This window comes from Netta rufina (genome assembly GCF_964035555.1).
Source record: "Netta rufina genome assembly, chromosome: Z".
Classification (NCBI taxonomy): domain Eukaryota; kingdom Metazoa; phylum Chordata; class Aves; order Anseriformes; family Anatidae; genus Netta; species Netta rufina.
The window spans coordinates 27080839-27108314 of NC_140126.1; the positions used below are offsets into that span (position 1 = coordinate 27080839).

At 34.4% G+C, this 27476-nt stretch overlaps 1 protein-coding gene across 5 annotated transcripts in view; it reads left to right on the forward strand.

Annotated features, from left to right (window-relative positions):
- The window catches only part of KDM4C (lysine demethylase 4C), a 286545-nt gene that overhangs the window by 29635 nt on the left and 229434 nt on the right, over positions 1-27476 (forward strand). For all 5 annotated transcript variants that reach the window (XR_014619288.1, XM_084304804.1, XM_084304806.1 and 2 more), the window contains exons 5-8: positions 1810-2003; positions 11916-11965; positions 21922-22025; positions 27021-27158. Coding sequence is in view for 4 of the 5 variants with exons in the window: in XM_084304804.1 (XP_084160930.1) it covers positions 1810-2003; positions 11916-11965; positions 21922-22025; positions 27021-27158 (486 nt within the window). In the remaining variant the exon portion in view is untranslated. The remainder of the gene's footprint in view (positions 1-1809; positions 2004-11915; positions 11966-21921; positions 22026-27020; positions 27159-27476) is intronic.

Consider the following 27476-nt stretch of genomic DNA (forward strand, 5'->3'; position numbering starts at 1 on the left):
TTGTGTTTAATTTTATTCTTTGATACTGCTTATCATAAATACATTTATATGTATTTTTCAAGTGCTTTTATGTCACATGAGTGCATCAAAGTTAAAGTATTCATTAAAAATACATACATAAATAAATTTGCTCTCTAGAATGAACTCGTTCTGTAAATACAGCTCCTTTGTAAAATTCCCAGATGCCTTAAGGGTAGCTTTTCATAAGTGAAATAGTCATTGCAGGCAGTCAAAAGTGGTTGCTTAAAGAGATGGTTGAACTTAGTACAGAAGTTGCTATCTTTTATATAAACTCAGGTTGCTGAACACATAACATGCTTCATTATTTCTTCCTCAAAAAGCGAGAAAGCGAAAACTGAGAATATTGAATGTTGATTCTTTCTCGCTCTGACTTGCTTTCTTCACCACCTGAACAACTGTTGAATGTCAACATGTTTCTTAGTCTTATTCAGCTGCATCAGAACTGCAGTCTACCATCAAATTATTTCCCAAATTTGAGTAAGATTGTCAGAACTGTGCAGGGTATCGGTGATGAGAGTTGGAGAGCTGGTGATACTTAAGAACATGTTTTGGTGCTGTCTTTCTTACCGATAAACAAACTTGCCTGAATTGAGTTCATAATAGTTTTCATTGTATTTCACGTTTTCCCGGCTACTTGAGCTACTTTTTAATGTCTTCATTGGAGGTGCTAGCAATTGCTGTTATAGGGAAGTCTAAACTCTTCGGTTTTGTGGTTTTGATCTTGGTTGCACTGACTTCTACGTACTGCATTACCTGAAATTAGAATTGCTCTTTGTGAATCTGGAGTACACAAAAACTACATTAATGGCTTTTAATGTGCAAATTTTATGGGCAAAAAATGGAAGGACAACTGCTGAAATCCCATGAAATCAGTAGATTTATTCTGTGGTGCTCTATTGTGCATTATATCATTATGGTTAGAAATTGCTCGGAAGTCTAATAGTTTTAGTTTTTACGTTGTTCAGAGAAATGGTAAACTTGCACAGGAAGATCGCAGAATCACAGAATTTCTAGGTTGGAAGAGACCTCAAGATCATCGAGTCCAACCTCTGGCCTAACACTAACAGTCCCCACTAAACCATATCCCTAAGCTCTACATCTAAACGTCTTTTGAAGACTTCCAGGGATGGTGACTCCACCACTTCCCTGGGCAGCCTGTTCCAATGTCTAACAACCCTTTCGGTAAAGAAGTTCTTCCTAAGATCCAACCTAAAACTCCCCTGGCTCAACTTAAGCCCATTCCCCCTCGTCCTGTCACCGGGCACGTGGGAGAACAGACCAACCCCCACCTTGCTACAGCCTCCTTTAAGGTACCTGTAGAGAGCAATAAGGTTGCCCCTGAGCCTCCTTTTCTCCATTTTCAAGATGACATTATAAAAATATTTTAAATAATATTTAGTATTATTTTTGTAAGAAGCAAGAAGCATAGACATGCGCAGTGAAACTTAGTGACATCTAGCTATCTACTTACCAAAGATCCTTGTTTATGGCTATTATTTCTGTTCTGTGTGGTATTTTGATCCATTTTATTTGACGTATTTAGTATTAAGCTGATACGTACCTCCCTGTTGTCTGCTTCGAACATCTGATTTGATACCTGATCTAAATTCTACTAAAGTCAAGAATTTTTTTGTGTGAAAATTTCATCTGTCTGTTGAAGTGCCTACAAATTCATGTTAATCTACAATCTTTTGAAGGACTAGATCAGGCATGTGTCTTTTGAGTAAGACTATTATATAAAATTGCATTATTTTATTTATTAATACATTTGTTATTTATCTTTTTCAGGGTATTGAGGAATGGAATATTGCCCACCTTAATACAATATTGGATGTTGTAGGAGAAGAATGTGGAATTTCTATTGAGGGTGTGAATACCCCATATCTGTATTTTGGCATGTGGAAAACAACATTCGCATGGCACACCGAAGACATGGATCTCTACAGTATTAATTATCTACATTTTGGGGAGCCAAAGTCATGGCAAGTTCAAATTTTTATTAAGTATCATTTGTCTATTTGTTCAGCTGAGTAAACCAAACAGTTGGGGTGCAGTTGCTTTGCAGTGATGAGCTTTACTCAAAAGCCAAAATAACATTCTCAGCTGAAAAAGCAATGAAATACGTGAGGTCTGTGATATAAAGAACATCGCAGTAATATATTGTATTTTAAAGGAAAAGGCTAGTAAGTATATAGGGCTTATTTCAGTTCAACAGAAAAATATTGTAATGATTCAATTTGAGAAGCTTAATTAGAGTTGGCAACTCCAAGACTATTTGAGAGAACTCTTGTAAGGCCTCTTTGAAATCAGTTTCTGTGGTTCAGTTTACGTAGACACATGACTTGTCCTTTGGGAATACTTACAGGTTTTTCTATTAAACATGCATTTAATTGCTTTTTTTTTTTGCATCAGGGTTGCATTCTCTGCTGTTACATGGGTCCGGTAGCAGAGGAGATTCAGCATTGAAGTTACTTTCTGTATTGGAAGCTTATGCTATCCTTTCCACATCATAATAGATTTTTAATTGAACAGCCTTTTGCTTTGTTATCTCTCCATCAGTCAGATACTGCACATGTAGATAATGGTACACATATATATTAAAGCATGCAAGAGAAATGTCTTCCTACAGATAGTAAGTTTTTTTTTTCTCTGCTCAAAATACCTGTACAAAGAACATAAAGTCATTAGAAAGATACACAGAAGATGCACTCTGCTCAACTGGATTCTGTCAGTTTCTAATCATCCAAACTAGATGGAAAATTTTGTAGCTGGTATTTCCTTATGATGTTATTTGTTGCTTTCATATCGTTAAAAAAAATACTACTTATTTAAACTGTAAATTAGAAAATATTGCCATTCTGATCATAGTACAGAAGGTGGTAAACTGGTCAGCTGCTGGTTCTTAGGCCACTTCTGCATCTTTATCTGCTTTTCTTGTACAGTGGGTCTCTTGTGTTTAGACAGAGTAGGTAAACAACGCATATTGGAGTAATGCGCGTCTGTGTTTTGCGTTGTTTAATTATAGATATATTTTTGTTGGAAATTGCTATTTTGATAGATTTGGGCATACTAAGTCTTCCCAGCCAGAAGAATTAGAGCTGTGTTAAAAATGGATGAAAAGATGGGTAATTCCAATATGTTCTAAGATGAAAAGACAACTTTTACTAAATCAGTATGATTGCATAAAAAATTGTTTTAGGTTCTTCAGAACTATAAAAGTACTATTTACAGAAAACCTTACTGCACATTGTAAAATTCCAAGTAGTCAGGACCTTTTGTTACATCTTAAAGTATTTAAACTCATTAGGAACTAAGAAAACTTTGCTGTCTTCCACTATTTTGAATAAGGTGTGAGTTGAAAATATGGTAACTGCTTTTCTAGTTTACAGATACTCGTTTATACTTCTGAAGAAATAGTAGTAGATACTAACTTCCTTTTCTGAACCAAATTGGCTCGTATTATTACAAAGTGTAGCACCAAAAAAAAAAAGTCGAGTGAAAACTTTAAATTTAATCAGTTAAAGATTTATTTATTGTGGTATGGCTGTTGGGGGGTTTACTGGAGGAATGGCACAATAGTTTATGCTAATGCTGCATCAGCAAAATATGACGTGTTAACATGATATTTTACTTCAGAAACATGGAGGAGGAGTTGTAGGTTAGGATACAGACAGCAAAGATCTTCAATGTTCTTTTAAAATCTAAGCTGAGTCGACAAGTGCTTCCTTAGTGAAACCAAATACCCTGGCATGTATGGTAGTAACACATGGTTTTAACTTTACTAGTTATACATGTAGTTCTTCAAGACAGCCGCGGTGGTCTTATGGAGAACCGACAAATATTTTCTTATGAAGCGTGGTAAGTAGTGTGTTTTCTCCGAATTGTGAGAAGAGACCCAGTTCCACCTGAAAGCCCAGATGAGAATGTGCAGGCAGTAGCTAAATCTGACTTTGGTGATGTCTATGGATTTGGAGCTTTCTCCAATAGTTAGGTGTAGATAAAACTTCATTTCTTCGTATTCTCTGTGCACTTTCACCACCAAGAGGTATGCAAGTTTATAGGTTTATGTTATTCATACTGATTACTCCATTGACTGCCTCATCTGAAACAAGAAAATATGTCAGATAACTTTGTAAAATCACGATTATGGTTGTTTTCGTGTCTATGTACGTATATAGTTTTGCAACTCATATGCTTGCTTTACAAATTACTTTTTGCTTGCAAAAAGGTGTCAAGGACAGAAAATAATTGGAGAAGAAAGGACTTAATGAAATCTATAGGCCTTGAAATGGAACAGTATAAGGGGAAAAGAGAGGTCTAGTGAGAGGTCTTACTTATTTTTATATTCATACATAGCTTTGAATTTCTTTTAGCTTTATGAAAATGTTGAGGTTGTTAAATTATTAATAACTTTAAATGGTTTGCAGTGCAAAAAAGCATCTGTTTTGGTTTAACTTCACAGGCTGTTTCACCTTATCACTATTGTGGGCAAATAAAATTTTATTCAATGTCTTTTTTTTCTTCCTTCTGTCGTGGACATCAGAGGGATACAAGTCAAGTGTGGAAGTCAGTGTATGACTGACAGTTTATAGAATTTTGTGCTGATCCATGCAGTACGGACTCACAGGAAATGTTTTGCTAGCTAACCCAATATATTTTTATTTTTTTTATGACAAATATAGGCCTTATTTTCTGTTCTTTGAAACTAGGGGCTTGTCATCTTGTAGCCATTGTTCTAAGAGGCTATTACAACCTTACTTTTCTATCTTGAGAATGATAAGGGTTCCTTGGAAAAAATAGAAACAACTTATATTTCAGAGATCTTTGTGTTCTTGTCTATAGTACCATTTAGCTCCACTGCTTTTTGATGTATGAAAGTAAAATTCACTTTCTGTGAAAACAGGCTAAATTAAAAATGTGTGACTCATTGTACCAGAATATCCTTGCTTGTCATACAGTGCCAGCTGTGCAATTCATAGAACAAGTACAGGTATTTGTGAGTTTTGGCATTCTTTGCAGCCAATAAAGACAAACTGTCCTTTTTCCTCTTTCTAACACAGTTTCCCCGGGTGAGGACTTAAATTTTAATTTATGTCTTGAACATATCCTTAAGCCAGGATTTTCATGGTGGAATAAAGCTGGAGATAGAAGCTTCTTCTAGAAACAGAGTATATGTTGATGGATGCAGAATGCTTAAGGTTTTAATAGTTCGTGCGTGTCAGACTGAAAACTTGAAGTTCTGCAGCAATACAGCTTAAAACTGCATGTTGGCTTCTGATTTTTTTTATTTTTAAATGCAACTTAAGTGTATATTGGTCATAACCAATGTAGCCATGCTATTTTGCTTAATTAAAGAAGGATTAGATGGTTATGTATCTTGGATATGTATATACATTGAGTGTATACAGGAAATGAAGGAAAAACTGAAAGGTTTAATTCTTATGCAGACAGAAGATAGCATCACTGTATTTGTTTTTAGCTACAATAGTAGATTATGCAGGATGTTTTTTAATATAATATGTTAAATTTTGCTTCAGGAAGTGCAGTTATGTGTAACATGAATGAAGTGTAGTGTAACATTACACTTCATTTTTTTGAATAAATATTCTCATATTACTGTCTTAAAAACAAGGCATTTTTAACTGAATGTAACAGGGAAACTGGAATGCTAAATAATTGCTTAGATTCAATTAATATTTAGAAAGTAATAATGATTTACGATAGAATATTAACAATCAACATTCGTAATGTAATGACATTTTAATTGCATATAATTGCATTTATTTAATTTTATTAACATAGTTTAGGTGATTTACAACTACTGTGGTGTTACAGAAATTCAGATTGCTCTGTAGCATGTTTTCTGGCTGCTTGAAGACTTTTCTCAGAGTCCAAGAAAACTTTTCAGAGAGTTGAATAACAAAACAGACAATTATTTCTTCCCTGATCATATAGAGATATTGGTCTTAAAAATGTGTAAATATTTGTTACATTACTGTTGAAGGACTTAGTAGCTTTGAGCTGGAAGTGTTTTGTTTCAATCCCATCTTTGTAAGAATGCTAGGTAGCTTCAAATGGGACAATTCTCTTGTCTTTTTTTCCTGAATTTACACAAGTTACAGTTGATCAATTTGCCCAATTTTATGACGACGTGCTGCCTTGGTGTAGCAGCACCTCATCTACCACGCTACATGGTTGATTCCGAGGAAAAAAAAACATGAATCAAGTACTAGGATTGCTTAAATAGTGTGTTTGTTATTATAAATTGAGAAGAAACTGCAGCTGAATAGGGTGTCTGTTCTATGAAAACCTGGTGCTGACTTAGCAAGGAGTCCTGAAGTAATGAGCTGTGATACCACGCTTAACTTCTTGTCTGCTCAGAACTATGAATTCAGTGCTTAGGCTCTGCGTACTGTGAGTGGGTGGAACTAGGTGCTTCGTAACAGTACACATGGTGAACAAGTTGAGTGGGAAATAGACCAGTCTAGCCAGTAGGCAAGTCTAAAAAGAGGGGGGGAATATTAGAAATTTTGTGGTTTAATCCTCTAAGAACTGCAGGAATGAGGATTTGAAAATATCTTCCTTAAGTTTTCCTAAGTCATCACTGGTGATGTAGGTGAATAAGGAATCTTGGATTCTAATGTGTTCTGCTAGAAAGTTTCTTTGATTTCCATTAGCTGGTCACTAGGTAAAAATGTAAGTGCTAAGACCAGGGAATCAAGACTTCCTGTGAATTTGAATTTATTGTATTTTTTTTAAGCCATCAACTGGGGGGAGAGCAAAAAAAAAAAAAAAAAAAAGGGTATTAATACATATTTCTCCCTCCAAACCAGTGAACCTGTTTCAGACTGCTGTGTATATTGTGGAGATATTAGTACTCTTTTACAAGGCATCAGGATGATGCATATGTTTCAGAAATGTTATTTTCATATATTAATGTTACAAACTGGCACAGCAGCATTATTACAGATAGGCAATCTCAAATTGTATAGAATGTTGTTTCCTGTGTTTTCTGTTTTCTGTTTTTATTTTTTTTATTTTTTTTTTTATTTTTTTTTTAAACCCTGGAGTTGCACTAATATAGTGACATTTCTGATCAAAATTTGTTCTGGCATTTTTTTTCAGTCTCATTTTAATATCAGTACAGAAATGTAGCCATTTTAATTTCCTTTTTAGATAACCAAGAGCTCTGAGCAGGTTTCTTTTTTTTTTTTTTTCTTATTCTGACCTAAGCTCATTATCAGGAGAAACAAATGGTTATACTTTGACCAGGAGAGCAAAAAGAACATGAAAGTAATGAAAAAAAAACCATGAAATTATTGATAGGTAATGCACAGTATATAATGTACAGTAAATCATGCTCTAGCATTATTTAAAAATATTTGTAGTCCATTCATTTAAATGAGTTTGTGTTTCCAATAAGTGCTTGTTATGTAGTATAATTATTTTCTGTTGTCTGATGTTTTTGCTACAGTCTGTCAAATGGCAATTTGAAAAAGTGAATAATGCTGTGGAGATACTAGTTTGTCTTGTGTTTTCTGAAATGTCTATTAGTTATTTCTTCTGAAGTATGTAATTTTCATCTGTGTTTTCCTTTGAGTTAATCCATTTCACAAGTGATCCACATGCTTGTCATTCTTATCTTCCAAGTGAGTTATGCTAAAGATTTCATTTCTGACGTAGAAGAAAATAAAAGGAAGCACTTCTTTATTTTACATCATTATATGGATGTGTCTCTGTGCAACATCCATACATTGTTAATAAAACTGAACTTGAGTAAAATCCATATTTTTTCCCTGCACTGATTTTCTTTTTCTTTGACATGCAGGGTGAAACTGTTGTGTTTTACTGTAATGAAGTAGCTCTCCATTACTACAGGGAGAGAAAAAATAAATTCACTCTTACCTAACAGAAGATGTGAAGGAAACAGTTCCTTAAAGGTTTTTTACATTTTGCATCTGAGTATAAAGCAAATATTAACCAAAGTTATTACTGTGCATTGCTATTTTCAGCCCTGCTTGCAGAACATTGTTTGTTCATATCACAGTCAACTATCTTAACAACCGTATTTCCCAAGTTAAAGATAGGACTGAGTGATCATGGGTACTAGGCTATTGCCTGTTATTGTCTACCCTGGGGATCTGAGGTATATAGGACAGGGAGCTTACATTGCCACTGTTCATATATAAACAGTGGATTAATCTTCCATAAGATTGAGTTTTTATTAAAAAAAAAAAAAAAAAAAAAGTTACTAGCTTTAAAGTACACTAAGAAATTCTGTATAAGCATTTAGTCTTGAAAACATAATAGAAATTATATTAGTGTCCTGCGTATATGTTTCAGAAATACAAATTGTTGACTTAGATTTAATAATTGTTAGTTATCTTGTTGGCAATACCCTTTAATTGCTGAATTAGTATGTATTTGAGACCTTTTCTGAACAAGCAACAAACAGTGACTCCTCAACTTTAATCTGTCTCTTCAAAATTTTTAACAAATATGTCCTCCTGAGCTAATAAGATTAAAGTTTAGTTAGCACTAACAGAAATAACGTTATTTCTTTCCATTTATCTGCTTCTTTGCTTGGTATCCAAAAAGTTTCTCTTTGCCTCATAGTGATAAAGCATTTAAAATCCATTACATGTACTTCTGAAGAGGACAGGACTTGACCTTAAGATATGAGGAGTCAGACAAACATTATTGGCTGTTTGGAAATGTAGCTAAGTAGAGGCTGTGCACAAGAGGAGGGAAAATATTTTTCTGAAAGCTTTTAACGCCGCAGGTGTAGAGAAGAGATCAGTAACGGGAAGAGTGCATGGTGTTTTCTGTGAGAGTTTCTGTACTTTTTCAGCCTCTCCTTCTCCACGTGTATTTCTTTCCCCTAAGTACTCAGTGCTCTTCGGAGAGAGGAGGGTATGATGGAAAAGTGAAATGCCATTATTAAGAGCTGATTTGAAGCTGCAGTGTAAGTCTGCAACACTTAACCCGGTGAGATGCTGTAGAACGTGTTTCAGTTCAGCTTGACAGTGGTTCTTACCTCTGTATTGAAAGTGATGGAGTGTTCTCCAATATGAGAGAGTGTGTTGAAGGTGTTACATGACCTGGCTAAGGATGCTGAGAGGGATGTTTCTTTCACTGACAATGATCTGAGGCAGAGCTTGGGAGTATTTTGTTCAATGTTCTGTGCAGCAGATGAAGCATCCAGTTAGATTTATGTCACCATACTTTGACTGATATCCAAGGCAGGTTCATATGTTTAATAAGTCTCAGTTTTCTAATAAATGGTATTTGGAACCAAGGAAAGTCATTACTCAAGCATGCCTGGAGAGTGAAACTGAGGCTTCCAATGATACTATGAAGGCAATCTCCTTTTCCTCATCCTCTAACTGTGAGAAGAGGGAAAGTAGCAACAGTGGGAAGAAATGAAGGATCAAGGAGTAGATGCTACCATGTTACCCCAAAAAAGACAGTGTTAAAAATCAGTAGCTTGTGTTGAATCACAGAATGATTTGGGTTGGAAGGGACCTTAAGGATCACTTAGTTCCAACCCTCCTGCCATGGGCAGGGACACCTCGCACCAGACCAGGCTGCCCAAAGCCCCATCCAGCCTGGCCTTGAGCACCTCCAGGGATGGGGCACCCACAGCTTCTCTGGGCAGCCTGTGCCAGTGCCTTACCACCCTCAGAGTAAAGAATTTCTTCTGAATATCTTATCTAAGTCTACCTTCTTCTAGTTTTAAACAACTCGTCTTAGTCCTGTTGCTACAGTTTTTGATCAAGAGTCACTCCCCACCTTTCCTGTAGGTACTGGAAAGCCGCTTTCCCTGGAGCCTTCTCTTCTCCAGGCTGAACAACCCCAACTCCCTCAGTCTGTCTTCATAGGAGAGGTGCTCCAGCCCCTTGGTCATTCTTGTGGCCCTCTGGACTCATTCTAGTATGTCCATGGTTGCTTTCTTAATGAATTATTGATTGATAGTTTTAGATTCATTAAACAAATAGGTGTAGTCCAGTTAAATCACATGCCCTGTTTTATCATTTCAAGAGACTTGTTGAGACCTCAGTTGTCAAGCTTTGTCTTTTTTATTCATGAGTACTTAAATCTACAGGTACAAACAAACATGTAGCTCTCTATTACCACAAAAATGCAGTAAATCGTACTTTTGGAAGAACAATATACAAGAATAATTACAGTCCAATTAGAGACATAAGAAGTAAAGAAAAGTCTCTGGATTTTTTTTTATTATTTTTTAGACATAAACACTATCTGTTCTGGTTTTAGTTGTGTATTTAATGACATACAATAGAATATGTAATGCTATGCATAGCTATTTGTCTCCACTGGTGTGTGAAAGATACAAACGTACTTTTAGATTATTATGTATACACTGGTGCATGTGTTTTAAGCAGTGGAGAACAGACATAAATACGTTGGAAGTATAAATGGAGATAAACAATCAATTCTGTGAAGACAAGGAAATTCTGATTAAAACTGCAAGCAGTGAGCAGAGTCAAGTTGAAAGTTTCTTTAATAGCATTTGGAGTGGGTTGTCAGTAGGCATGGGCTTTGTTACACTTGTTCTATTTAAAGCACTGACTTTGGAAAAGTCTTGCTTCCGTGCAGCAGTTTCAGTTGAGATAGTGTAAAATAGTGTGTGTGTGGAGGTGCAAAGGAGAGCTTAAGATATGGGGTTGTTGAGTCACTTGTTTCTTCTTAGTTGACAGGGAAGATCAATGAAATAGGTGTTCACAATATAGTAAAAGAAAAAAGCTGTGTGTTCACTTTGAAAATGCAGGTTTGGACTATGCTCAATATGCATTTTCTCCTTTTCTGAACCGTATTTTTTTATAAGGAAGAATCAATCTGAAGTTGTTGCAACATTAAACTGGAATGAAAGCTGTTAAAGTCAGAAATAAAGCGTAATGCACAGATATACGTGTAGTATATCTATTAAGTGCAGTAAATGTGTGAAATGTGTAAAGCTTTTGTGTTTTCTCAGATTCTTCTTGTTTTATGTTCTTACTCATTTGTTGCAAATAGCTTATGAAATCTTCTAAAAATAGTTTATTGTTAGAACAGAGTGTTTCCAATCTGTACAGTTTCTGAATTTAAAGAGCATGTATTTGTTAGAGTTAAAAAAATAATTGTAATGTTTTACAAAGACAAGTAACCTCTTACTCCTTAGCGTTGGCAGTAAGACAAAATTGTGATGTCTAACGCTCATATTTTTTCTGTTGAACTCTTGTGTCTTGTGAAGCACAGTAAAAATCAGAGACTAAACCTGTATGAATTAGGTTTATTCTGTTATGTGGTTTTGTTTCATTTAGAAAACGTATCTTTTTAACTGGCCTGTTACAATCATGAAACATTGTCAATATACATGATTTTAAATAATGAATATAAAATTTCTGAACTGAATTATTGAACTACAATTCAATATACAATATACTTTCTTTACCGAAAGGGTTGTTGGACACTGGAACAGGCTGCCCAGGGAAGTGGTGGAGTCACCATCCCTGGAAGTCTTTAAAAGACATTTAGACGGAGAGCTTAGGGATATGGTTTAGTGGGGACTGTTAGTGTTGGGTAGAGGTTGGACTCAATGATCTTGAGGTCTCTTCCAACCTAGAAATTCTGTGATTCTGTGATACAGTTCAATATACAGTTTGTATTAAATATGAACTGTATTATGATATTAAAGCTATAAATATGCTAAAATATTTTCTCTGAAGTAACTTAATCTTTATTTTTTTTCTTAGAAAATAGTATATTTTTCCTACATAATTTTTCATTCTTTAATCTTCTTGTTTTCTGTGTTTTGGGGGTACTTACTGTATGTGAAATAATTTTTAGTTTAGTAATCATGTCTTTAAACATTTTCTTCATCTGAATTTTAGGTATGCTATTCCTCCAGAACATGGGAAGCGACTTGAAAGACTAGCTCAAGGTAATATTTTCAGTATTTCTGTATGTAGGATATTTGAAGGACAAACCTCCAGCAAAATGACAAACGTTTTTCTCTACTAACTTGTAGTGTTTTATTACTTCTAAATATTGTGTGACTTTTATCTGTCAGTAGTAAGTTTACAAACCAGGAACACTTTTTAGTACTCTGAGGAATTTTAAAGAAACAAAGCCTTTTTCTTAGTACTTTATTTTGTACTGGCATTTTTAGGTTGGCTAAGTTTATGAAAATGAGACTTGGTATTTTGCCCTTTTTATTCATTAGATTTTCATTGCCAGTATCTTTGCCTCTTTCTGTGCCCTTGCTTTCTTTCCCTTGTCATAGCTTTTCATAAAGAACTTCTGAATTTGTAGCTGATCTTAGCCAAATTTGATTCAAAGAAATGTCAGATAGTTGAGCGTCCAGAAGGTTTATGAAAGTTAATGACAGGGTGGAGGACGGAAACCTGGTTAGTACCTCTGGGAAAGAGGAGTCAGACAAAATGTACCAACTCTAAATCTTACTTGGTAGCAGCCAGTGAACAGGCATAATAAGGTACTTTAGCCAAAGCACTTACTGGCTTTTGCCCTCTAGAGATGTGAGGAGCATCTTTTGAGAAGGAGCAGAAGATACTATTGTGGGGATGAGATCTAAGGATGAGGCTAATTTAAAGGAAAATTCTTCTTGCACATAAGCTTATTGTAAATAAAGCTACAGCTCTCCTTTTGTTTCTAGATTTAGAGTGCCTATTTATAAATACAGAAATAATTAGGCATATTTCTTGGTCAGACAGCTCATGTTTTACAGCCTGCTATCAATGATATTATGTAAGGAATACCATTGAAAACTGATAACTGGATATTGAGAGTCAGGGTTTAACTGGACACACAGCTGTTTGCTCACTCCCAGCAAGTGGGAAGGGGGAGAGAATCAGAAGAAGGTAAAAACTTGTGGGCTGAGGTAAAGACAATTTAAGAGGACAGAAAAAGAATGAAAAATAATAAAAATAAATAAACTGTTGTATATATAAAACAAGTGATGCACAGTGCAATTGCTGACCACCTGCTGATCAATGCTCAGCCAGTCTCCAAGCAGCCCCTTGCAGCCAACCCCCCAGTGTTACTGTTCAGTGTGGTATGACATGGTACAGACTGTCCCTCTGGCCACTTTGGGTTAGTTGTCCTGGTTCTGTCCCCTCCCTGCTTCTTGTGCACCCCTAGCAGGGCAGTGCGAGAAGCTGAGGAGTCCTTGACTTAGTGCAAGCACTGCTCTGCAGCAACTAAAACATCAGTGTGTTATCGGCATTATATTTCTCATAAAACACAGCATGGTTACTGGCCACCATGAAGCAAATTACCTCTGCCTCAGCTGAAACCAAGGCACAGGGCCATCATCTGGAAATGTTTGTTATTTTCTTTTTGTATCTGTTTATGTGCATATATTTGCTTGATGTTTAAACTAGTCACTGCGATCACTAATTGACATGAATGTGTCACTGAGATGTGAAAGTGAAGATGTGAGCTCACACTCATAAAATAAAAAACAAAAATGACAAACACATTAAAAAGATAGATTTCAATCTGGATAATTACTTATACTGTTCCTAATTTTTCCCCTTTTTTTTTTTTAGTTGAGAAAATTGCCACTTTTCTACTTTCTCCATCCTTCTCTATGACTTTAAAAGCACAGAACTCTTCATATGCATACCTTGAAGCTGTTATTTTCACTGATAAACAAATTGATGCATGTGATAGATAGGGCAAGAGACATTGACTTATGCTAAGGTTAATAGATATTTGTAAGATTTATAGGAAATGAGCTGGGAGTAAAAGGATAGAGATATGGAGAAGGTTCAGAGAGAGATAGCGGAGGGACAGTGGTGAAAACTTCATATAAAGGACTGTTACGTTATTTAAAAGTTTTTATTCTGGAGAAGAATAAAATGGAAACAGGTATGATAAAGACCTGTGGTGATTGGCATGGAAAAGGTGACTAAATGGTGAGTGTTCATTGCATCTTCCAGTACGTATGCAGACTCTGAAGGGTCTCAGAAGATTAAAACCCAGTAATAATAATAAAAATTTACATGGATTCAGGGGGAGACTGAACTATGCTGGCAAAGAAATCTGCTAGAGGATATGTAGGAGCTGCATCTGGCTTTGGAATTCTTTGACACACACCTTGGCAGATTACAAAGGGGAAGCAAAGATTTGATGCTGTATTTTAACTATTCTCTACGTCTACTTCTGACATTTTCTGGGAAGATGATCTCAGTATCTGCATTTGATATGTTTTGGCTGCTGTAATGTTTATTACAGAATTTCATATTGACTGTTATAGCTGTGCAGCATTTTAAAATGAGCTACTCACATTTAAATGTTTTATAATGACTCTATCCAAACCTTTTTTATTCTTTTTTTTAAATTCCTTTTTTTTTTTTTTTTTTTTTTATAAAGAGTGGGGGAAGAGTGAAGGAGAATAGGCAATTTCAGCAACACGTGTTTACTTCTTTCTAAGAATTAACTGAAAGTGAAGGATGGCACTGTTTGGTGCAGGCTTTAAAAACAAAAAAAAAAAAGATCACAGATTTTTCTTTGACATAACCTGTTTTTCCACGGATATTAGACTTACTTTCCAAATCTGTAGAGGTAAGTTATTTTTGATAGGCATGCTTTGCTATATGTTTTTTAAATACAAAACCAACCAAACCAAAAAAAAACTGGAGAAAAGGAGGCTCAGGGGCAACCTTATTGCTCTCTACAGGTACCTTAAAGGAGGCTGTAGCGAGGTGTGGGTTGGTCTGTTCTCCCACATGCCTGATGACAGGACGAGGGGGAATGGGCTTAAGTTGCGCCAGGGGTGTTTTAGGTTAGATATTAGGAAGAACTTCTTTACCGAAAGGGTTGTGAGGCATTGGAACAGGCTGCCCAGGGAAGTGGTGGAGTCACCATCCCTGGAGGTCTTTAAAAGACGTTTAGATGTAGAGCTTAGTGATATGGTTTAGTGGGGACTGTTAGTGTTAGGCCAGAGGTTGGACTCGATGATCTTGAGGTCTCTTCCAACCTAGAAATTCTGTGATTCTGTGAAAAAAAAAAAGAAGAAAACATGTATTTTCATGGGAATTTATGTTGCATATTGTAAACTTCTATAATATTAGCAGACTGTATGGTGAGAGTGCTCAGACCTCTTATTGCTTCTAGTAGTGTCTCAATACAGTAAGAGGAACAGGACAAAGCATGGGGGAGAAATGGAAATTTCCAAAGCTTCTGTTTGTCACGAGCTGATAGGATATATGGTGGGGGGGGAGCAGTGTCTTAATCTCAGAATGTCTTCATTAGAGTTGGGTAGTAGGCTAAATAGGACTTCAGGCTCACCCAGTGCAACAGTTCTTAGGGCTATAACTACTACAGTAATGCAAGACAGGCAGGGGTCAGGCCTAAGGAACGTTGGCATTGGAATACACATACACCTTTTTCCACAGCTGGGAATAGGAACGCAGTTCCTTGATCATTAGTCATCCTTAGCTTTATTTAGTGAAGCTGCCCAAGCATGTCAAATCAGCCTTTTTCAGTGCACACCTGCATGGAAGTTGTCTACTACTGCTTATAATTAGTGCTACAAGTTATAAAGGTGTGTGATGAATAGAAGTCTACTTTCCTTGATGAATCATAATAAGTATGATCAAAACTTAATTATTTTTATTTCAGAATCAGGTTTTGAACAGTGAGTAGCAATTAAAAGATAGGATCGGATATTGAACAGTGAAGATAAAATTTCAGATGTTATTTATTATATTCAGTGGATGAAACTGGATTTGTTTCTGTTGGAAAATTACATGCTCACTGTAAAAGCAATGTAAGGTATGCGAGTTAGTTTTACAGACAAACATCTTTGAAATTACCTAAATTTTCAGTGTTTGACTTCTACCTTGCTTTTCAGTGAATAGGGTGTTTTCATGGTATTTTTGGTCCAGCTAGTAGCTTACAGTATGGAAGATGCAGTTCTTCTAAGAATATTCTTCTAAGAAAGTTCTACGAAATTCTAAACATACAGATGATGAACTTTATGTTCATTTTAACATACTTTCACTTATTTGTAAACTTCCATTTCTGATTATACTTACAGAGCTTAAGACTTCTCTGATCTTCTACTTTGCAACAGCTGCCTGCTAAAATACAGTTTGAATTTTACAGTAGGGTAAATTTAGGGTAGGTATACAGAAGGGTATGTTAAGAAGGTGAATATGAAAAGTTAGCAACATGGCTATAATTTACTTAATGTTAAATATTAATGCAACATAACATAAACGAGTCAATACTTAATGTTTATTAATTTTTTTCAGTCATATTTCTATAGGAGTGCAACATCTGAAGAAAAGTAGTTTATGCAGGAAGGCTAACTGCTGACTAATGCTTACTGAATCAACTGAATGCTCCTATAATAATTAAAATAATAAAATATTACATTAAATGTGGCAGGTTGTCTAAGTCAAGGCAGCAGTAGATACATTAAAATTAAAGGAAGGTTAGTATATTTTCCATTATCTTGTCTGCACATCACAATTATCATACATACCTTTTGTGCATGAATGCTCTCATCTTTGCTTTCCAGTGAAATCTTGATTGACTGGCACCTACAAATATTTTATCTGAAAGACATTAGACTTGCATCTAATAAAGGCAACAGTTTGATTTTGCCCTTCAGCTGCTTTCTCATTTATGTAGGATTTTTTTCAATTTTATGTAGACATAAATGTAATAAAAATCTCAAGTGAGCTGTTACTGCAATTTTTATACTTGTTATGTTAATCTGTAATACTGTGGTATTCTTAAGGATTTTTTGTTTCACAAAACGGGTTAGAAAATAAAGAGAATAGCAGCAGCGTGGCAAATCATAAATGACATTTGAAAGGATTTTCAAGTTCTTTTAATGGTTGATTTAATTGCAGAAATTATTTTAGAGAAGAGATGACATCTATCTGATGTTCAGTTATGTTGCAGAAGAAACTAAAGTAAAAATTTGAAACGTTCTATGTATGTAGTGGTGTTAGAAAAAGCTTTGTATGTTATATAGTATTAATTAATCTACTTGATGCAGAAGTCATTACCTGTTACATATGAAAATGACTATAAATAATTGTTTAAATGGAATTTGATGTAGAACTTGCATAATTTGTAAGGCTCTTAACATCTGAAAACTGCAGCTGCTGAAGAATTGGAGTTTATCTCAATTGATAGTTAAGTGAGTCAAGAAAGTCACATATAAGAGGTAATAAACTCAGGGCTGTAACAGAATCATCTGGGCATAACAACACATTTCACAGAACTTTCTTCTTTTGTGTCTTTTGTACTCTTTGCTTTATACAGCGTACAGATTTCCACTGCTGCTTCGTGAGGAATGTTGCCATGCAAACTTATCCTCTGAATTTCTTTTATGTACAATACACTAAGTTAAATCAAATTAATTCAAATCATGGCAAATTAATTTTAAAATGTTATCTGTTTTTTATGTATACTTACCAAAGCAAAATGTAGAAAACAGACTAGAAAACGCAATCTTTATATTTGCCCGTGTTCCAAGAGTAGATCTTGCGATCTCTGAATTATGTTTGATGCTTTGTATGTTCTGCAGTCCTTTAAATGAATATCTACGTAAGTGAAAAATCACCTTAATTTTGAGCTTTCTTTCTTAATTACTTAGTTGGGATTAATTTTAACTACCGTAAAGTTAAATTAAAGGTATTTGCAATTTAGGATGTTCTCCTATGATGCAAATTTTATATTTTTATTTTCAAATAGTATTAATAAGCTAAAAATATTACATGCTTAATGTAAAATTCGAGGTGAAGACTTGAGTGTGAAAGTGAAGAAAAAGATAGGAATTATGGCCTCATTCATTCCCTGGTTAGAATTTGATTTGAAAGTTCCCTATGAATACGATTTTTGTGTGTTTGTTAAATAATGACTTAATTTCCAGCCAGACTGTGATATCTTTGATCATATAAGATAATATTTAGTCACTTGCCTTGTGGAGTCTACTTGCATGCTTTCAAATTACTAATTTGAGAAGAAAAATACCATAATTTGTTCATGTACAATCATAGCCAAGTGGTTTAACTGAAATCACTATGAACACATTACTGGTAGTATATGGAAGTATTCCAGTTGTTTTAAGAATGCTGATCAGCTGGAGGATAAAACCCAACCCACTTCAGTTTTCATGAGAGATAACTGGTGATGTTATGGTCACCTGATACAACCTATAGCTTTAGGTTGGAAAAAAAGTTATAAAGCTGTATGGGTAATGATGCTCACTGTCCCTCAATAATTAGTTGAGCCAGCCTTATTTTGAATTTGTCGTTTTCCTTGATCATTTTCATGCACTCTTTAATGTGTCTCACTGCAGCAGTGTTGTATGTGTGTGTGAATCTTGTCTTCGTCAGATACAGCTAACAATCTGCTTAGTAGCCTCTGCTGCCAGCTTCCCATAAAGATGAGAATGGTTTGACTTGTGTCTGGAAAATGGATCATAAAACCAGAAATTCCATGACATTTTCTAGTGAAGGGGAATAGTCTTCACTGGCCTAGCATTAACAACCAAAACAGTTTTATTAGCGCAAATAGCATTGGTTACCTTGTGTAAAGTTATCTTATTTTGGTTTATGTTACTTGACAGAGTATGTATGTGGAGTTATCTGAGAGCATGTTTTTGATTCTCAGCACAGTCTGAAGCCTGTGTTTTCACATAATCTTTGCTTTTGTTGCTTGTGCTAGCTACATAAGGCTGTTAAAAAGCTTGAGTGGGACCTTCTGTTTGCTGCATAAATGTACTCTACCTGCAGTGTATGTGTTTGTACCCAAACATTTGTCCACCATATGTTGAATCATGTTCTTATCTTGGAGATCATTCTAATCTGCTCTAGATGTTCAGAATATCAGTTTCTTTAAATTGATTGGAGAATTTTGAACCAGATGGTCTGTTATCTTGTAGATGAAAATCATTGTGCAACCTATCTGTTTTGCCCTAATCTTTGAATACTGATCTTTAGTTCTTCTGAAGGAATTGTTTTGAATTATCATTTTGTGTTCTGTGTAATCATTTACGAGAGGGTGAGTAGGGAAGAGGATGGGTAGAGTACAGATGATGAAATGTAAGCATTGAGAGTAGGGATAGAAGAGGTCTACCAGGTCTAAAAAGACTGTCTGTGAAATTGGGGTTGCACAAAATAATACCACAAAATAACCGCTTTTGTAGACTTGATGTAGAGCTAATGAGTGCTTAATTTCATGTAATTAATAAAAGCATGAATCTTCTACGGAACTTGAATTCTAGATTGCAGTATTTTTTTTCTAGATTTGCAGTCTTGTTGTGGGAATTCACTAGGTATTCAGGATTAATGCGAAACCTGTAAATTGGTAATTCTAACATCAACTTAAGTGTTTGCGTGATTCTGATCTGGGATCAAAAATAATCGAAAATTTAACGAAGGAGATAGAAGATTATATGGTGTTTCTATTATTTAAATTGCAGTGTTCTGTGAGAAAGCTTATTCCTCTCTGTCTGTGCATTTAATGTATTTGTGAAGGTCTTGTGAAACTTCCAATGCAACGTCCTCTATTCAATGGATTAGTAGGTCTTTAGATATCCTTTAGCCCATTATCTTGCAGGGTTTTTCTTTGCTGAAGGAAAAGTTGCGTGACCTTATCTTTAGCCTGGGTAGAACAAAAGACCTTCTGATGAACAGTCTTATAATGAGGAGATGCTACCTTCCTTTCTACCTTTGTTCATTGAAGGGGAGCATTTCTGAGAATGGGACTGGAAAATCTGTGTGTCCAAGCATCGGCTTTGAAAGAGTCAGAAAAATATTTTATAGTGGCATAGAATGTGTTGGCAGCACCTTTGATTTCACTGGTAGGGCCCTGTAATCACAACAAATGTCAGTAAATCCTGTAAATTTCTCTTAATAGATTTAAGTAGTGTAAGTGTATGTTACACCTTTGATCCTTAGGGAAAATTTTTATCCAGTAACTTAGAACAAAAATCGTTCTGACAGGACTGGGGAGTATGCTAGAAAAAAATATGCAGAGAACGTACCAATGTAGTGTGTTCATTTTAAGATGGCTACAGAATTCTAGGATGGTTAATGGATGTAAATGTGAGAATTACATTAGAAAGAAACTAAATATGACAGTACAGAATAGACTGTATATTATGGAAAATTGCTGAGATTTCATCTATTTAGACTATACCATCCACCATCTATATATTAGATGGTTAATTGATTTGAAGTTGTTATTCATCTAATAGTGATGTTAGTTTAGTAGTGTTACTGTACCAGGCTTGACACTGTTTCTGTGAATGGCAGAATAATGTTTACTTGAGAGGAGGGATACAACTACTTGTCCAAACACAGTAAATTGATGACAGAGAGTCATTTCATACTGGTTAAATGCCCTGTTGCTAATTTCATATCAACTAAACAAAATTTTTATACTGTTAGTTATTTTGTTTTCTGCATTTTTCTTGAGTGACCTCTTCTGCTTTCATACATTTACCAGACATTTTTTTCTTACAAGCAAAACGATTTATAATGCAGGTTGGACAAAGTTGAGTGGTGTTCTTGGTTAATACCTTAACCAAAAATTACTGAATTACTATTAATACTGTTATTAAGGAGACTTTTTCGTAATGAGTAGTTGATTTTGTATCTGTTAGTTATGGGAAATTCCTTTGTGCCTTAATTCTGCTTTCTGGAAATTAAGATAATTTTTTGAATTGATTACATTTAAGAGCATTTTATTTTTCAGTAGTAGCCCATGAAACTTTCTGAAGTTGCTGAAATCACTCAGGAATAAATGGCATACAGTGGAGTAAACTATTGATGTTAATAAGTCTTGGTAATGTTGGAAAAAAATACTCTCTCCAGAAGAAAGTGAAATAAATTAATGAAGTTGGACTTCATAAAAATATGTTATTTTCAAATGTTGTATGCTTGATACAGTAAAATAACACATTTTCTGTGATTGTTATATGGATGAATTGTAGTTTATCCTTTATCTAGATACTATATATCTCTTGGTGATTCTTGGTAATGTTCTAGTGCAAACACTAAAAAGACCGTAAAGATTAATAATAAAAGTATCTTTTTACAACAACAAAAATAATAGCTTCTAGTCGTGGCTGATTGTTAAAGGGAAACAATTTACTCATTACTCTAGTTCTGTTGATTTGTTAGTGCTAACATTTTGTAAGACTTGAGTGATGTTAGATTCTAACACAGTCAAAAATGACTTTTTGACAAAAGTCAAAGTGAGGTGAATGTAACTTTGCTCTCATCAACTAGATTGTATCATTAGTTAATGAACCAAGCGCTAATGAAATAGTGCATAAAAAATCAAGAAAATTGAAGTCTGAATAACAGACTTTGTTCATAGAATCAGAACAAGATGTAAAGAAGCAAGAACAACAACAACAAAAAGCAACCTGTCTCCTTCCCCCCATTAGATACCTCTGTGGGGAATAGTTAAGAATGATGCTTCCATACTACCTGGCCTTTTTTAGATAGATTTTTTTTTTCCCTGTATAGATAATATGTGCTAGCTAAATGTAATAATTGTATAGTCCTCCTACATTTTAATGATGTAGTTGATTTTCAGGTGTGCAGGAGTATAAACATGAAAGAGGGAAAATACAGAGTAAAGTATTTCTGGAAAAGGAAAGAAAAGGATGCCCAAATTGTATGTTGAAAAATCAGTTCTTTAAAAAACAAAAGCTGAAAATCAGCTAAAAAATGTAGGAAATGAATTTGCCTTTTATACAAGTTTCTCAGCAGCTAACAATAACCAAATAAAAAAAATACAAAAATTTTGAAGTGTTGTTAAATATAAAAAATAAAATATAAAAATATTCTTGTTATTTTAATTAAAGAATACCCAATTTTGCTTCTCTTGCCTTATTAGGTTTCTTCCCAAGCAGCTCTCAAGGATGCGGTGCTTTTCTTCGCCACAAGATGACACTGATTTCTCCCTCCATATTGAAAAAGTATGGAATTCCTTTTGACAAGGTATGTTTGTGTTTATTTCTAAACTGTGCATTCATATGTCGAATTATTTTGTGTTTATTATAAAGATTGTTCGTAGTGAAGTTGAGGCAAAATTATATTTTTTTTAGGCACAGACTCCATGAGAAGATGAAAACAAGTGTTTCTAATGCTAGAAATCTCACGTGATTTAGCTTGGAATTTTCCAGTAGAGAGCACTCACAGTTGTCACAGTCTGTACCCTGAAAGTATCTGTGCTTTTAAGGGATCACCGTTTTTTTTTCTTTCTATTTTACTTCCATGAAAGCTTGCATGTGATTTTTAGTTGTCTGAAACCCTGCTTAACTAGCTGTATTAATAAAAATTATATATTAATATATACATTAATAAAAATGTTAGTATATGTTAATATATTAATTGTATATTAATATATCAATAATATATATGTTTATTATATGATATTATATATTAATATTATATAATTAATTATATATTAATATATAATAAAATTACTAATATATATTAGTAATTTTATTATATATTAATGTATAATTATATATATTAATAAAATATTAAATATATATTTATATAATTATTAATTATATATTAATAATTATATATATATATTATATATACATATATATATATATATATATAATAGAGACATTTTTTAATGTCTCTATTGCTTTTCTGATGTAATTTAATAGGACTGTATTATGATATAAAAAACCTCAGAGTATTTACAGGATGGAGTAAAACTGAAAGAACTGTTACGTAATTTTAAAATACGTAATACAAAAAGCTGTAGTATTACAAAAATAGAGAATGGTTATTTTGGAGTGTTGGGTAGTAGCAGACTGGATACTTAAGAACAAATTTATGTATACAGGAAGCGGGAAAAAGAAATTGTAGTATTCATTGTAGATGAATTTAGAACTTAGCTGCTTTCAAAAATGTCTGAAGTTTTCTGTTTGTTATTCTTCCCTACAAGATTTTCTTCCCAATTTTTTCACTTAGAACATTTTTGCTTGAACTTTGAACTTCCTGTAGGTGTCTGACAGTAAAAGCATTTCTACTGCATTGCTTTTTCCTGAAGTATATGTATTTTATATACTGAATGTTTTCTAAAATTCTAAATATCTAAATTCAATGGTTTTGCAAGCCTGCTTAGAAAACTACCTCTTGATTTGGAAATTCCCCAGCCTGAACATCTGTTTATCTTATTCCAGGATCATAAAAGCCTTTTGATCACTAATCAGTTATGATTCTCACTCTGTTCTTGCTGCAAAGTAGTCCTGTAAACTGTCCTCACCATACCCCTCTTTTATTCTTGATGTTTCTGTTGCTTCTGTTTTAGTGTGTATTTGTTTATTGGTATCATGTGGACCTTTGTATACACACTCAGCTTCTCACGTTCCCCTGTGCAGTATATAGGATTATGCAGTGCTTTCCATCTCTTTCAGTTGTTTATGTGACAGTAGGAAATGTAGCCCACAAAAACACTTAAGTGAATGTTTATATATATATTATATAGAAGCATAAAATACTACAATCCACAAAACACAGCAGGCAATATTTTAAGTGAAAGAGTACAGAAACAGGTAATCTCAGAGCTATAGGATAACTTTATGATATCCTGTAATTTGTAGCCTAAATAATACCACATGAAGTGAATCCATTGTTCAAGAAGTAAATATAATTAGAGATTATGTCCTTAAATGTATTCTACTACAGATACTTGTCAACAATATAAAATGTTCTCAAACATTTATACCATTGTCAACAACAACATTGATTATCAATAGCACTATTACTAGTAAAACAGCAGTAACTGGCACTAGACAGTTATGTAATGTTTCTAGTAAAACAGTAAGTACAAATTTAAAAAGGTTATTTGATTAAAAGAATCTTGTGAGAAATACAGCATTAGTCTTAAAGACAGGGAATATATTTGGGATGAAGCCATTGATTGTATGCCTTTTGGAAGATTACTTCACTTTTTATGCTTAAATCAACCTATGTATAAAATTGAAGAAATGCAGGCATTTAGTATCATACTGCCTGCCTTGGAAAACAAGCTTCTTTTTGAATAAATTACTAATAGAAAAGAGTAGTTTGTTTTCTGAATGATGTATTATCATATGGAAATGTAGTTGCTGCGTTCAGTTTTTGTAATATATAGGTAACTACTGATTCCCTTCATAACCTTGTGCTTTATCATGAAATGTCAGATGAAACCTTCCAAAACGAAAGGTTTTATAACCGGATTTATAGTTTTGGATTTACTGAATTTTACTCTGAACAATATGAGTTTGGGTAGTTTGTGTCTGAAGTAGCATCTTGCTGAATGCCAATGGATTTGTTTTCAGTACCACACATTTGAGGTGGTGAAGGAGTTGATGTTCTTATTTCAGAGTATTGATTTAACCTGTATTCTATGTTTTTTAAATGAAAGTGCTAGAAATAGTTAAAAATTTAAGTTTGGTTCTGTCACCTAGTGTTCGGAGAAAGCAGACTGTACCCAAGTGTAATTGTAATTAATGGGATTCAGTGAGAAAGTGAATAGAGAAAACCAGGCTGTGATCTCTCATGGCTCAAAGTGATAGAAGTGGAAATGTGCTGAACGCTGATAAGACAGCCTACGCCTACCAGGTGGCAGCTGAACTGCTGCTTGTTGCAATAGAACACCTGCTAAACTGTCAGCAGTGGGAGGGTGTATTGAGATAAATTTTGGAGTTGCTAGCATTGAGAATAATCTTTCTTAAACATTCCCACAGCGATTGTTGGAGTACTATAGTAGCAGTTATAATATATGCACCTGTATCTGTGTTTGCATGTATACACTGCATATGAACCCACAAAAATATTAACCTTGCGAAGTGCAAATGCAAAAAGTAAAATACTATTTTTAAGGCCTTAGATTTTCTGCTAAGCATGTTTTTCTTATTTTTCCTCTTTGCAGCCTCCCATAATACTATCAGAAATTTGCATCAGAAATTTGCATCAATAGGTGAAACATTAACCCTGTGTATTTATTCTTGCATTAAGCATAATAAGCACAGAAAGGATTTGTAAAACTATCAGATGAAAACTTTGAGGGTTCTAAAGGAGTCTTCTAAAAGCAGATTCTTAATGGAAAAAGTATTTCAAACTGTGATTTTAATTTTGGTAATTGTTTAAAGTATTACACTTTTTGCTACTTAAAACCACGGGTTTCCCTTAAAAAAAAAAAAAAAAGCGTCTTTATTTTCCTTTCCAACTCCTTAGTTCCTGTATTGCTTATATAAAGCACTGTCACACAATGAAAATCTATTTCATCTCTAGGAAGTCTCATATTTTGCTGTAATCAGTAAATGTGTCTTGTTGAACAGTCATCTGTCATTGCTCAGATTATCTGCTGAGTTTAAGTGGATGTTTGCTTTTTAGTGAGCCTGTCTTCTGATGCGTTTGTCATGTAAAAAGACACATCAGGGTATGGGGAATCTCATTTGATTGTTTACTTCTGAATCTTCTAGTTTATTGATTAACTTTTAGCAGACAGTTGAGAAGACAGCGTGCCATTTCTGATCTTTGGCTAGCTTGTCCTCAATACAGTCTTCATGTCTGACTTTACAGAGGTATGGCTTTAATCTACCAGAAAGAACATCAGTGAGTGACCAGAAGTGCTGTCTTTTTCTTCATCTCCAGAGGAGAGCATCAGTCCATGAGAGCGCAGGAAGATGAATGTTTCTTATTTTGCTTCTTGAAAAAGAATATCATGACCAATTTTTGCTTACCTTACTCCATGTTTTTGTAATTTATTCTGGAATCCTTTTATATCTGATGTCCGATCTTGCAAACTGCTAGGAATTTGATTTCTTTCAGTCTATACAAAATACAGTCAATTTTATTTTTTTCTTCCTGTAACTTTGTGTTGAGTCAATGGTCTCAGCACACTTTTATTTTGATTGCTATTTGTTGTACTTGGAAAGAACAGAGTTTCTATTTAGAACTACCCTTGCTTATTTTCTAAAGCAGTGCCAGAGCTTAATTGTAGTCAAGTTTTTCCTCTTTGAGAATCTTCTTCGAGGTCCCCTGTTCTGTAGGTATTTAGAATTATGGCCATGAGTAGTACTGGAATTATTATGTCCATTATGCTTAAAGAGAATGAGTAGAAGAACAGAGGCACATTAAAATCAAATTTAAAGTAATGCTTAAGCAATTAAAATGCCACTTTAAAACTGGGACATACTAGATGGTATATCCAATGCAAGAATCCCCTTTGGTGTTAGTAGATGTAATGCTGAATAATTGGTGCAGTGCCATTGGTAATTCTTACTTCTCATTTCCTGTCTGAACTGGTTTGAAGATACTGCCTTGAGGACCCAAATGTATCGTGCTTCACTGTTGTACTTCTAATGTGTTCCATTGGTATAAAACATTTTCTCTAACTGCCAAGGCTCACTAACTTAGTTTCCCCTATTTTATACTCAATCATCAATACGACTTAAAAGCCCAGTCAGTCCCTCAGGTGGATATGGGAGAGAAAGGTGAGCATGAGGTCTCTCTTCAAGAACAGTGAAATAGTTCTGGTGCAATTTTAGGGAAACAATTTCAGGGCAGCGAACAGAATATTTTGTTCAACAATTAGTGTGTATTAGTATTTTGGGATGGAAGAGTATGGGTATTTTTGACCACCATGTCTTTGCTTCCTCTTGGTCAAGAAAATTGGTACATTCTTTCCAGTGTCTTTGTCAGTTCCCAATCCTGCCAGGTCGTCTTCCCAGCAAATAACTCTTTCAAGACTTTCTTTCTTGGAAGTACTTTCTGAATTTGTAAATACATGTAGCTATGCTGAGAAGCTATCCAAATTACAGTAAAAAAAAAAACACAGTCTCAAATATTTTATTTCTGTATGTGTTAAATCACAATTGTGTGCAGGGGGAAAAAGCATTCTTTGGATAATTGTAAAGGCAAGTATAGTTTTGATTGCTTCAGGAGCAGAACTTACGTTGCATTTTTTTTTTTTAAATGCTATAGGTTACACAAGAGGCAGGGGAATTTATAATCACCTTCCCATATGGATACCATGCAGGATTCAACCATGGTTTTAACTGTGCAGAGTCAACAAACTTTGCCACTATCCGATGGATTGATTATGGAAAGGCAGCGAAGTTGGTAAGTCATATTGCAGAAAAATGATGTATAAGAAAGTCTTTTTGTTGGTTATTTCTGGTGGGAATCTGTGAAAGCCAGTGAGAAAGGGAGAACTTTCAGCTAGTAACTTAAACTACCGCTAAAGTTTTAGTTATAGTTGCTTTTTTTTTTTTCTTGCCAGCAACATGTATTCCTCTCAGTACTGAATTTTGATTGAAGCTTACTTTATATATTGTTCTTCAAAAATCAGTCCTATTTATAGAGTTTTTAAGCTGAAACTACACAAATGGAGGGTATATGACTGAATTCTGCTCTAAGCTGCACTGCTTGTGAAGACAC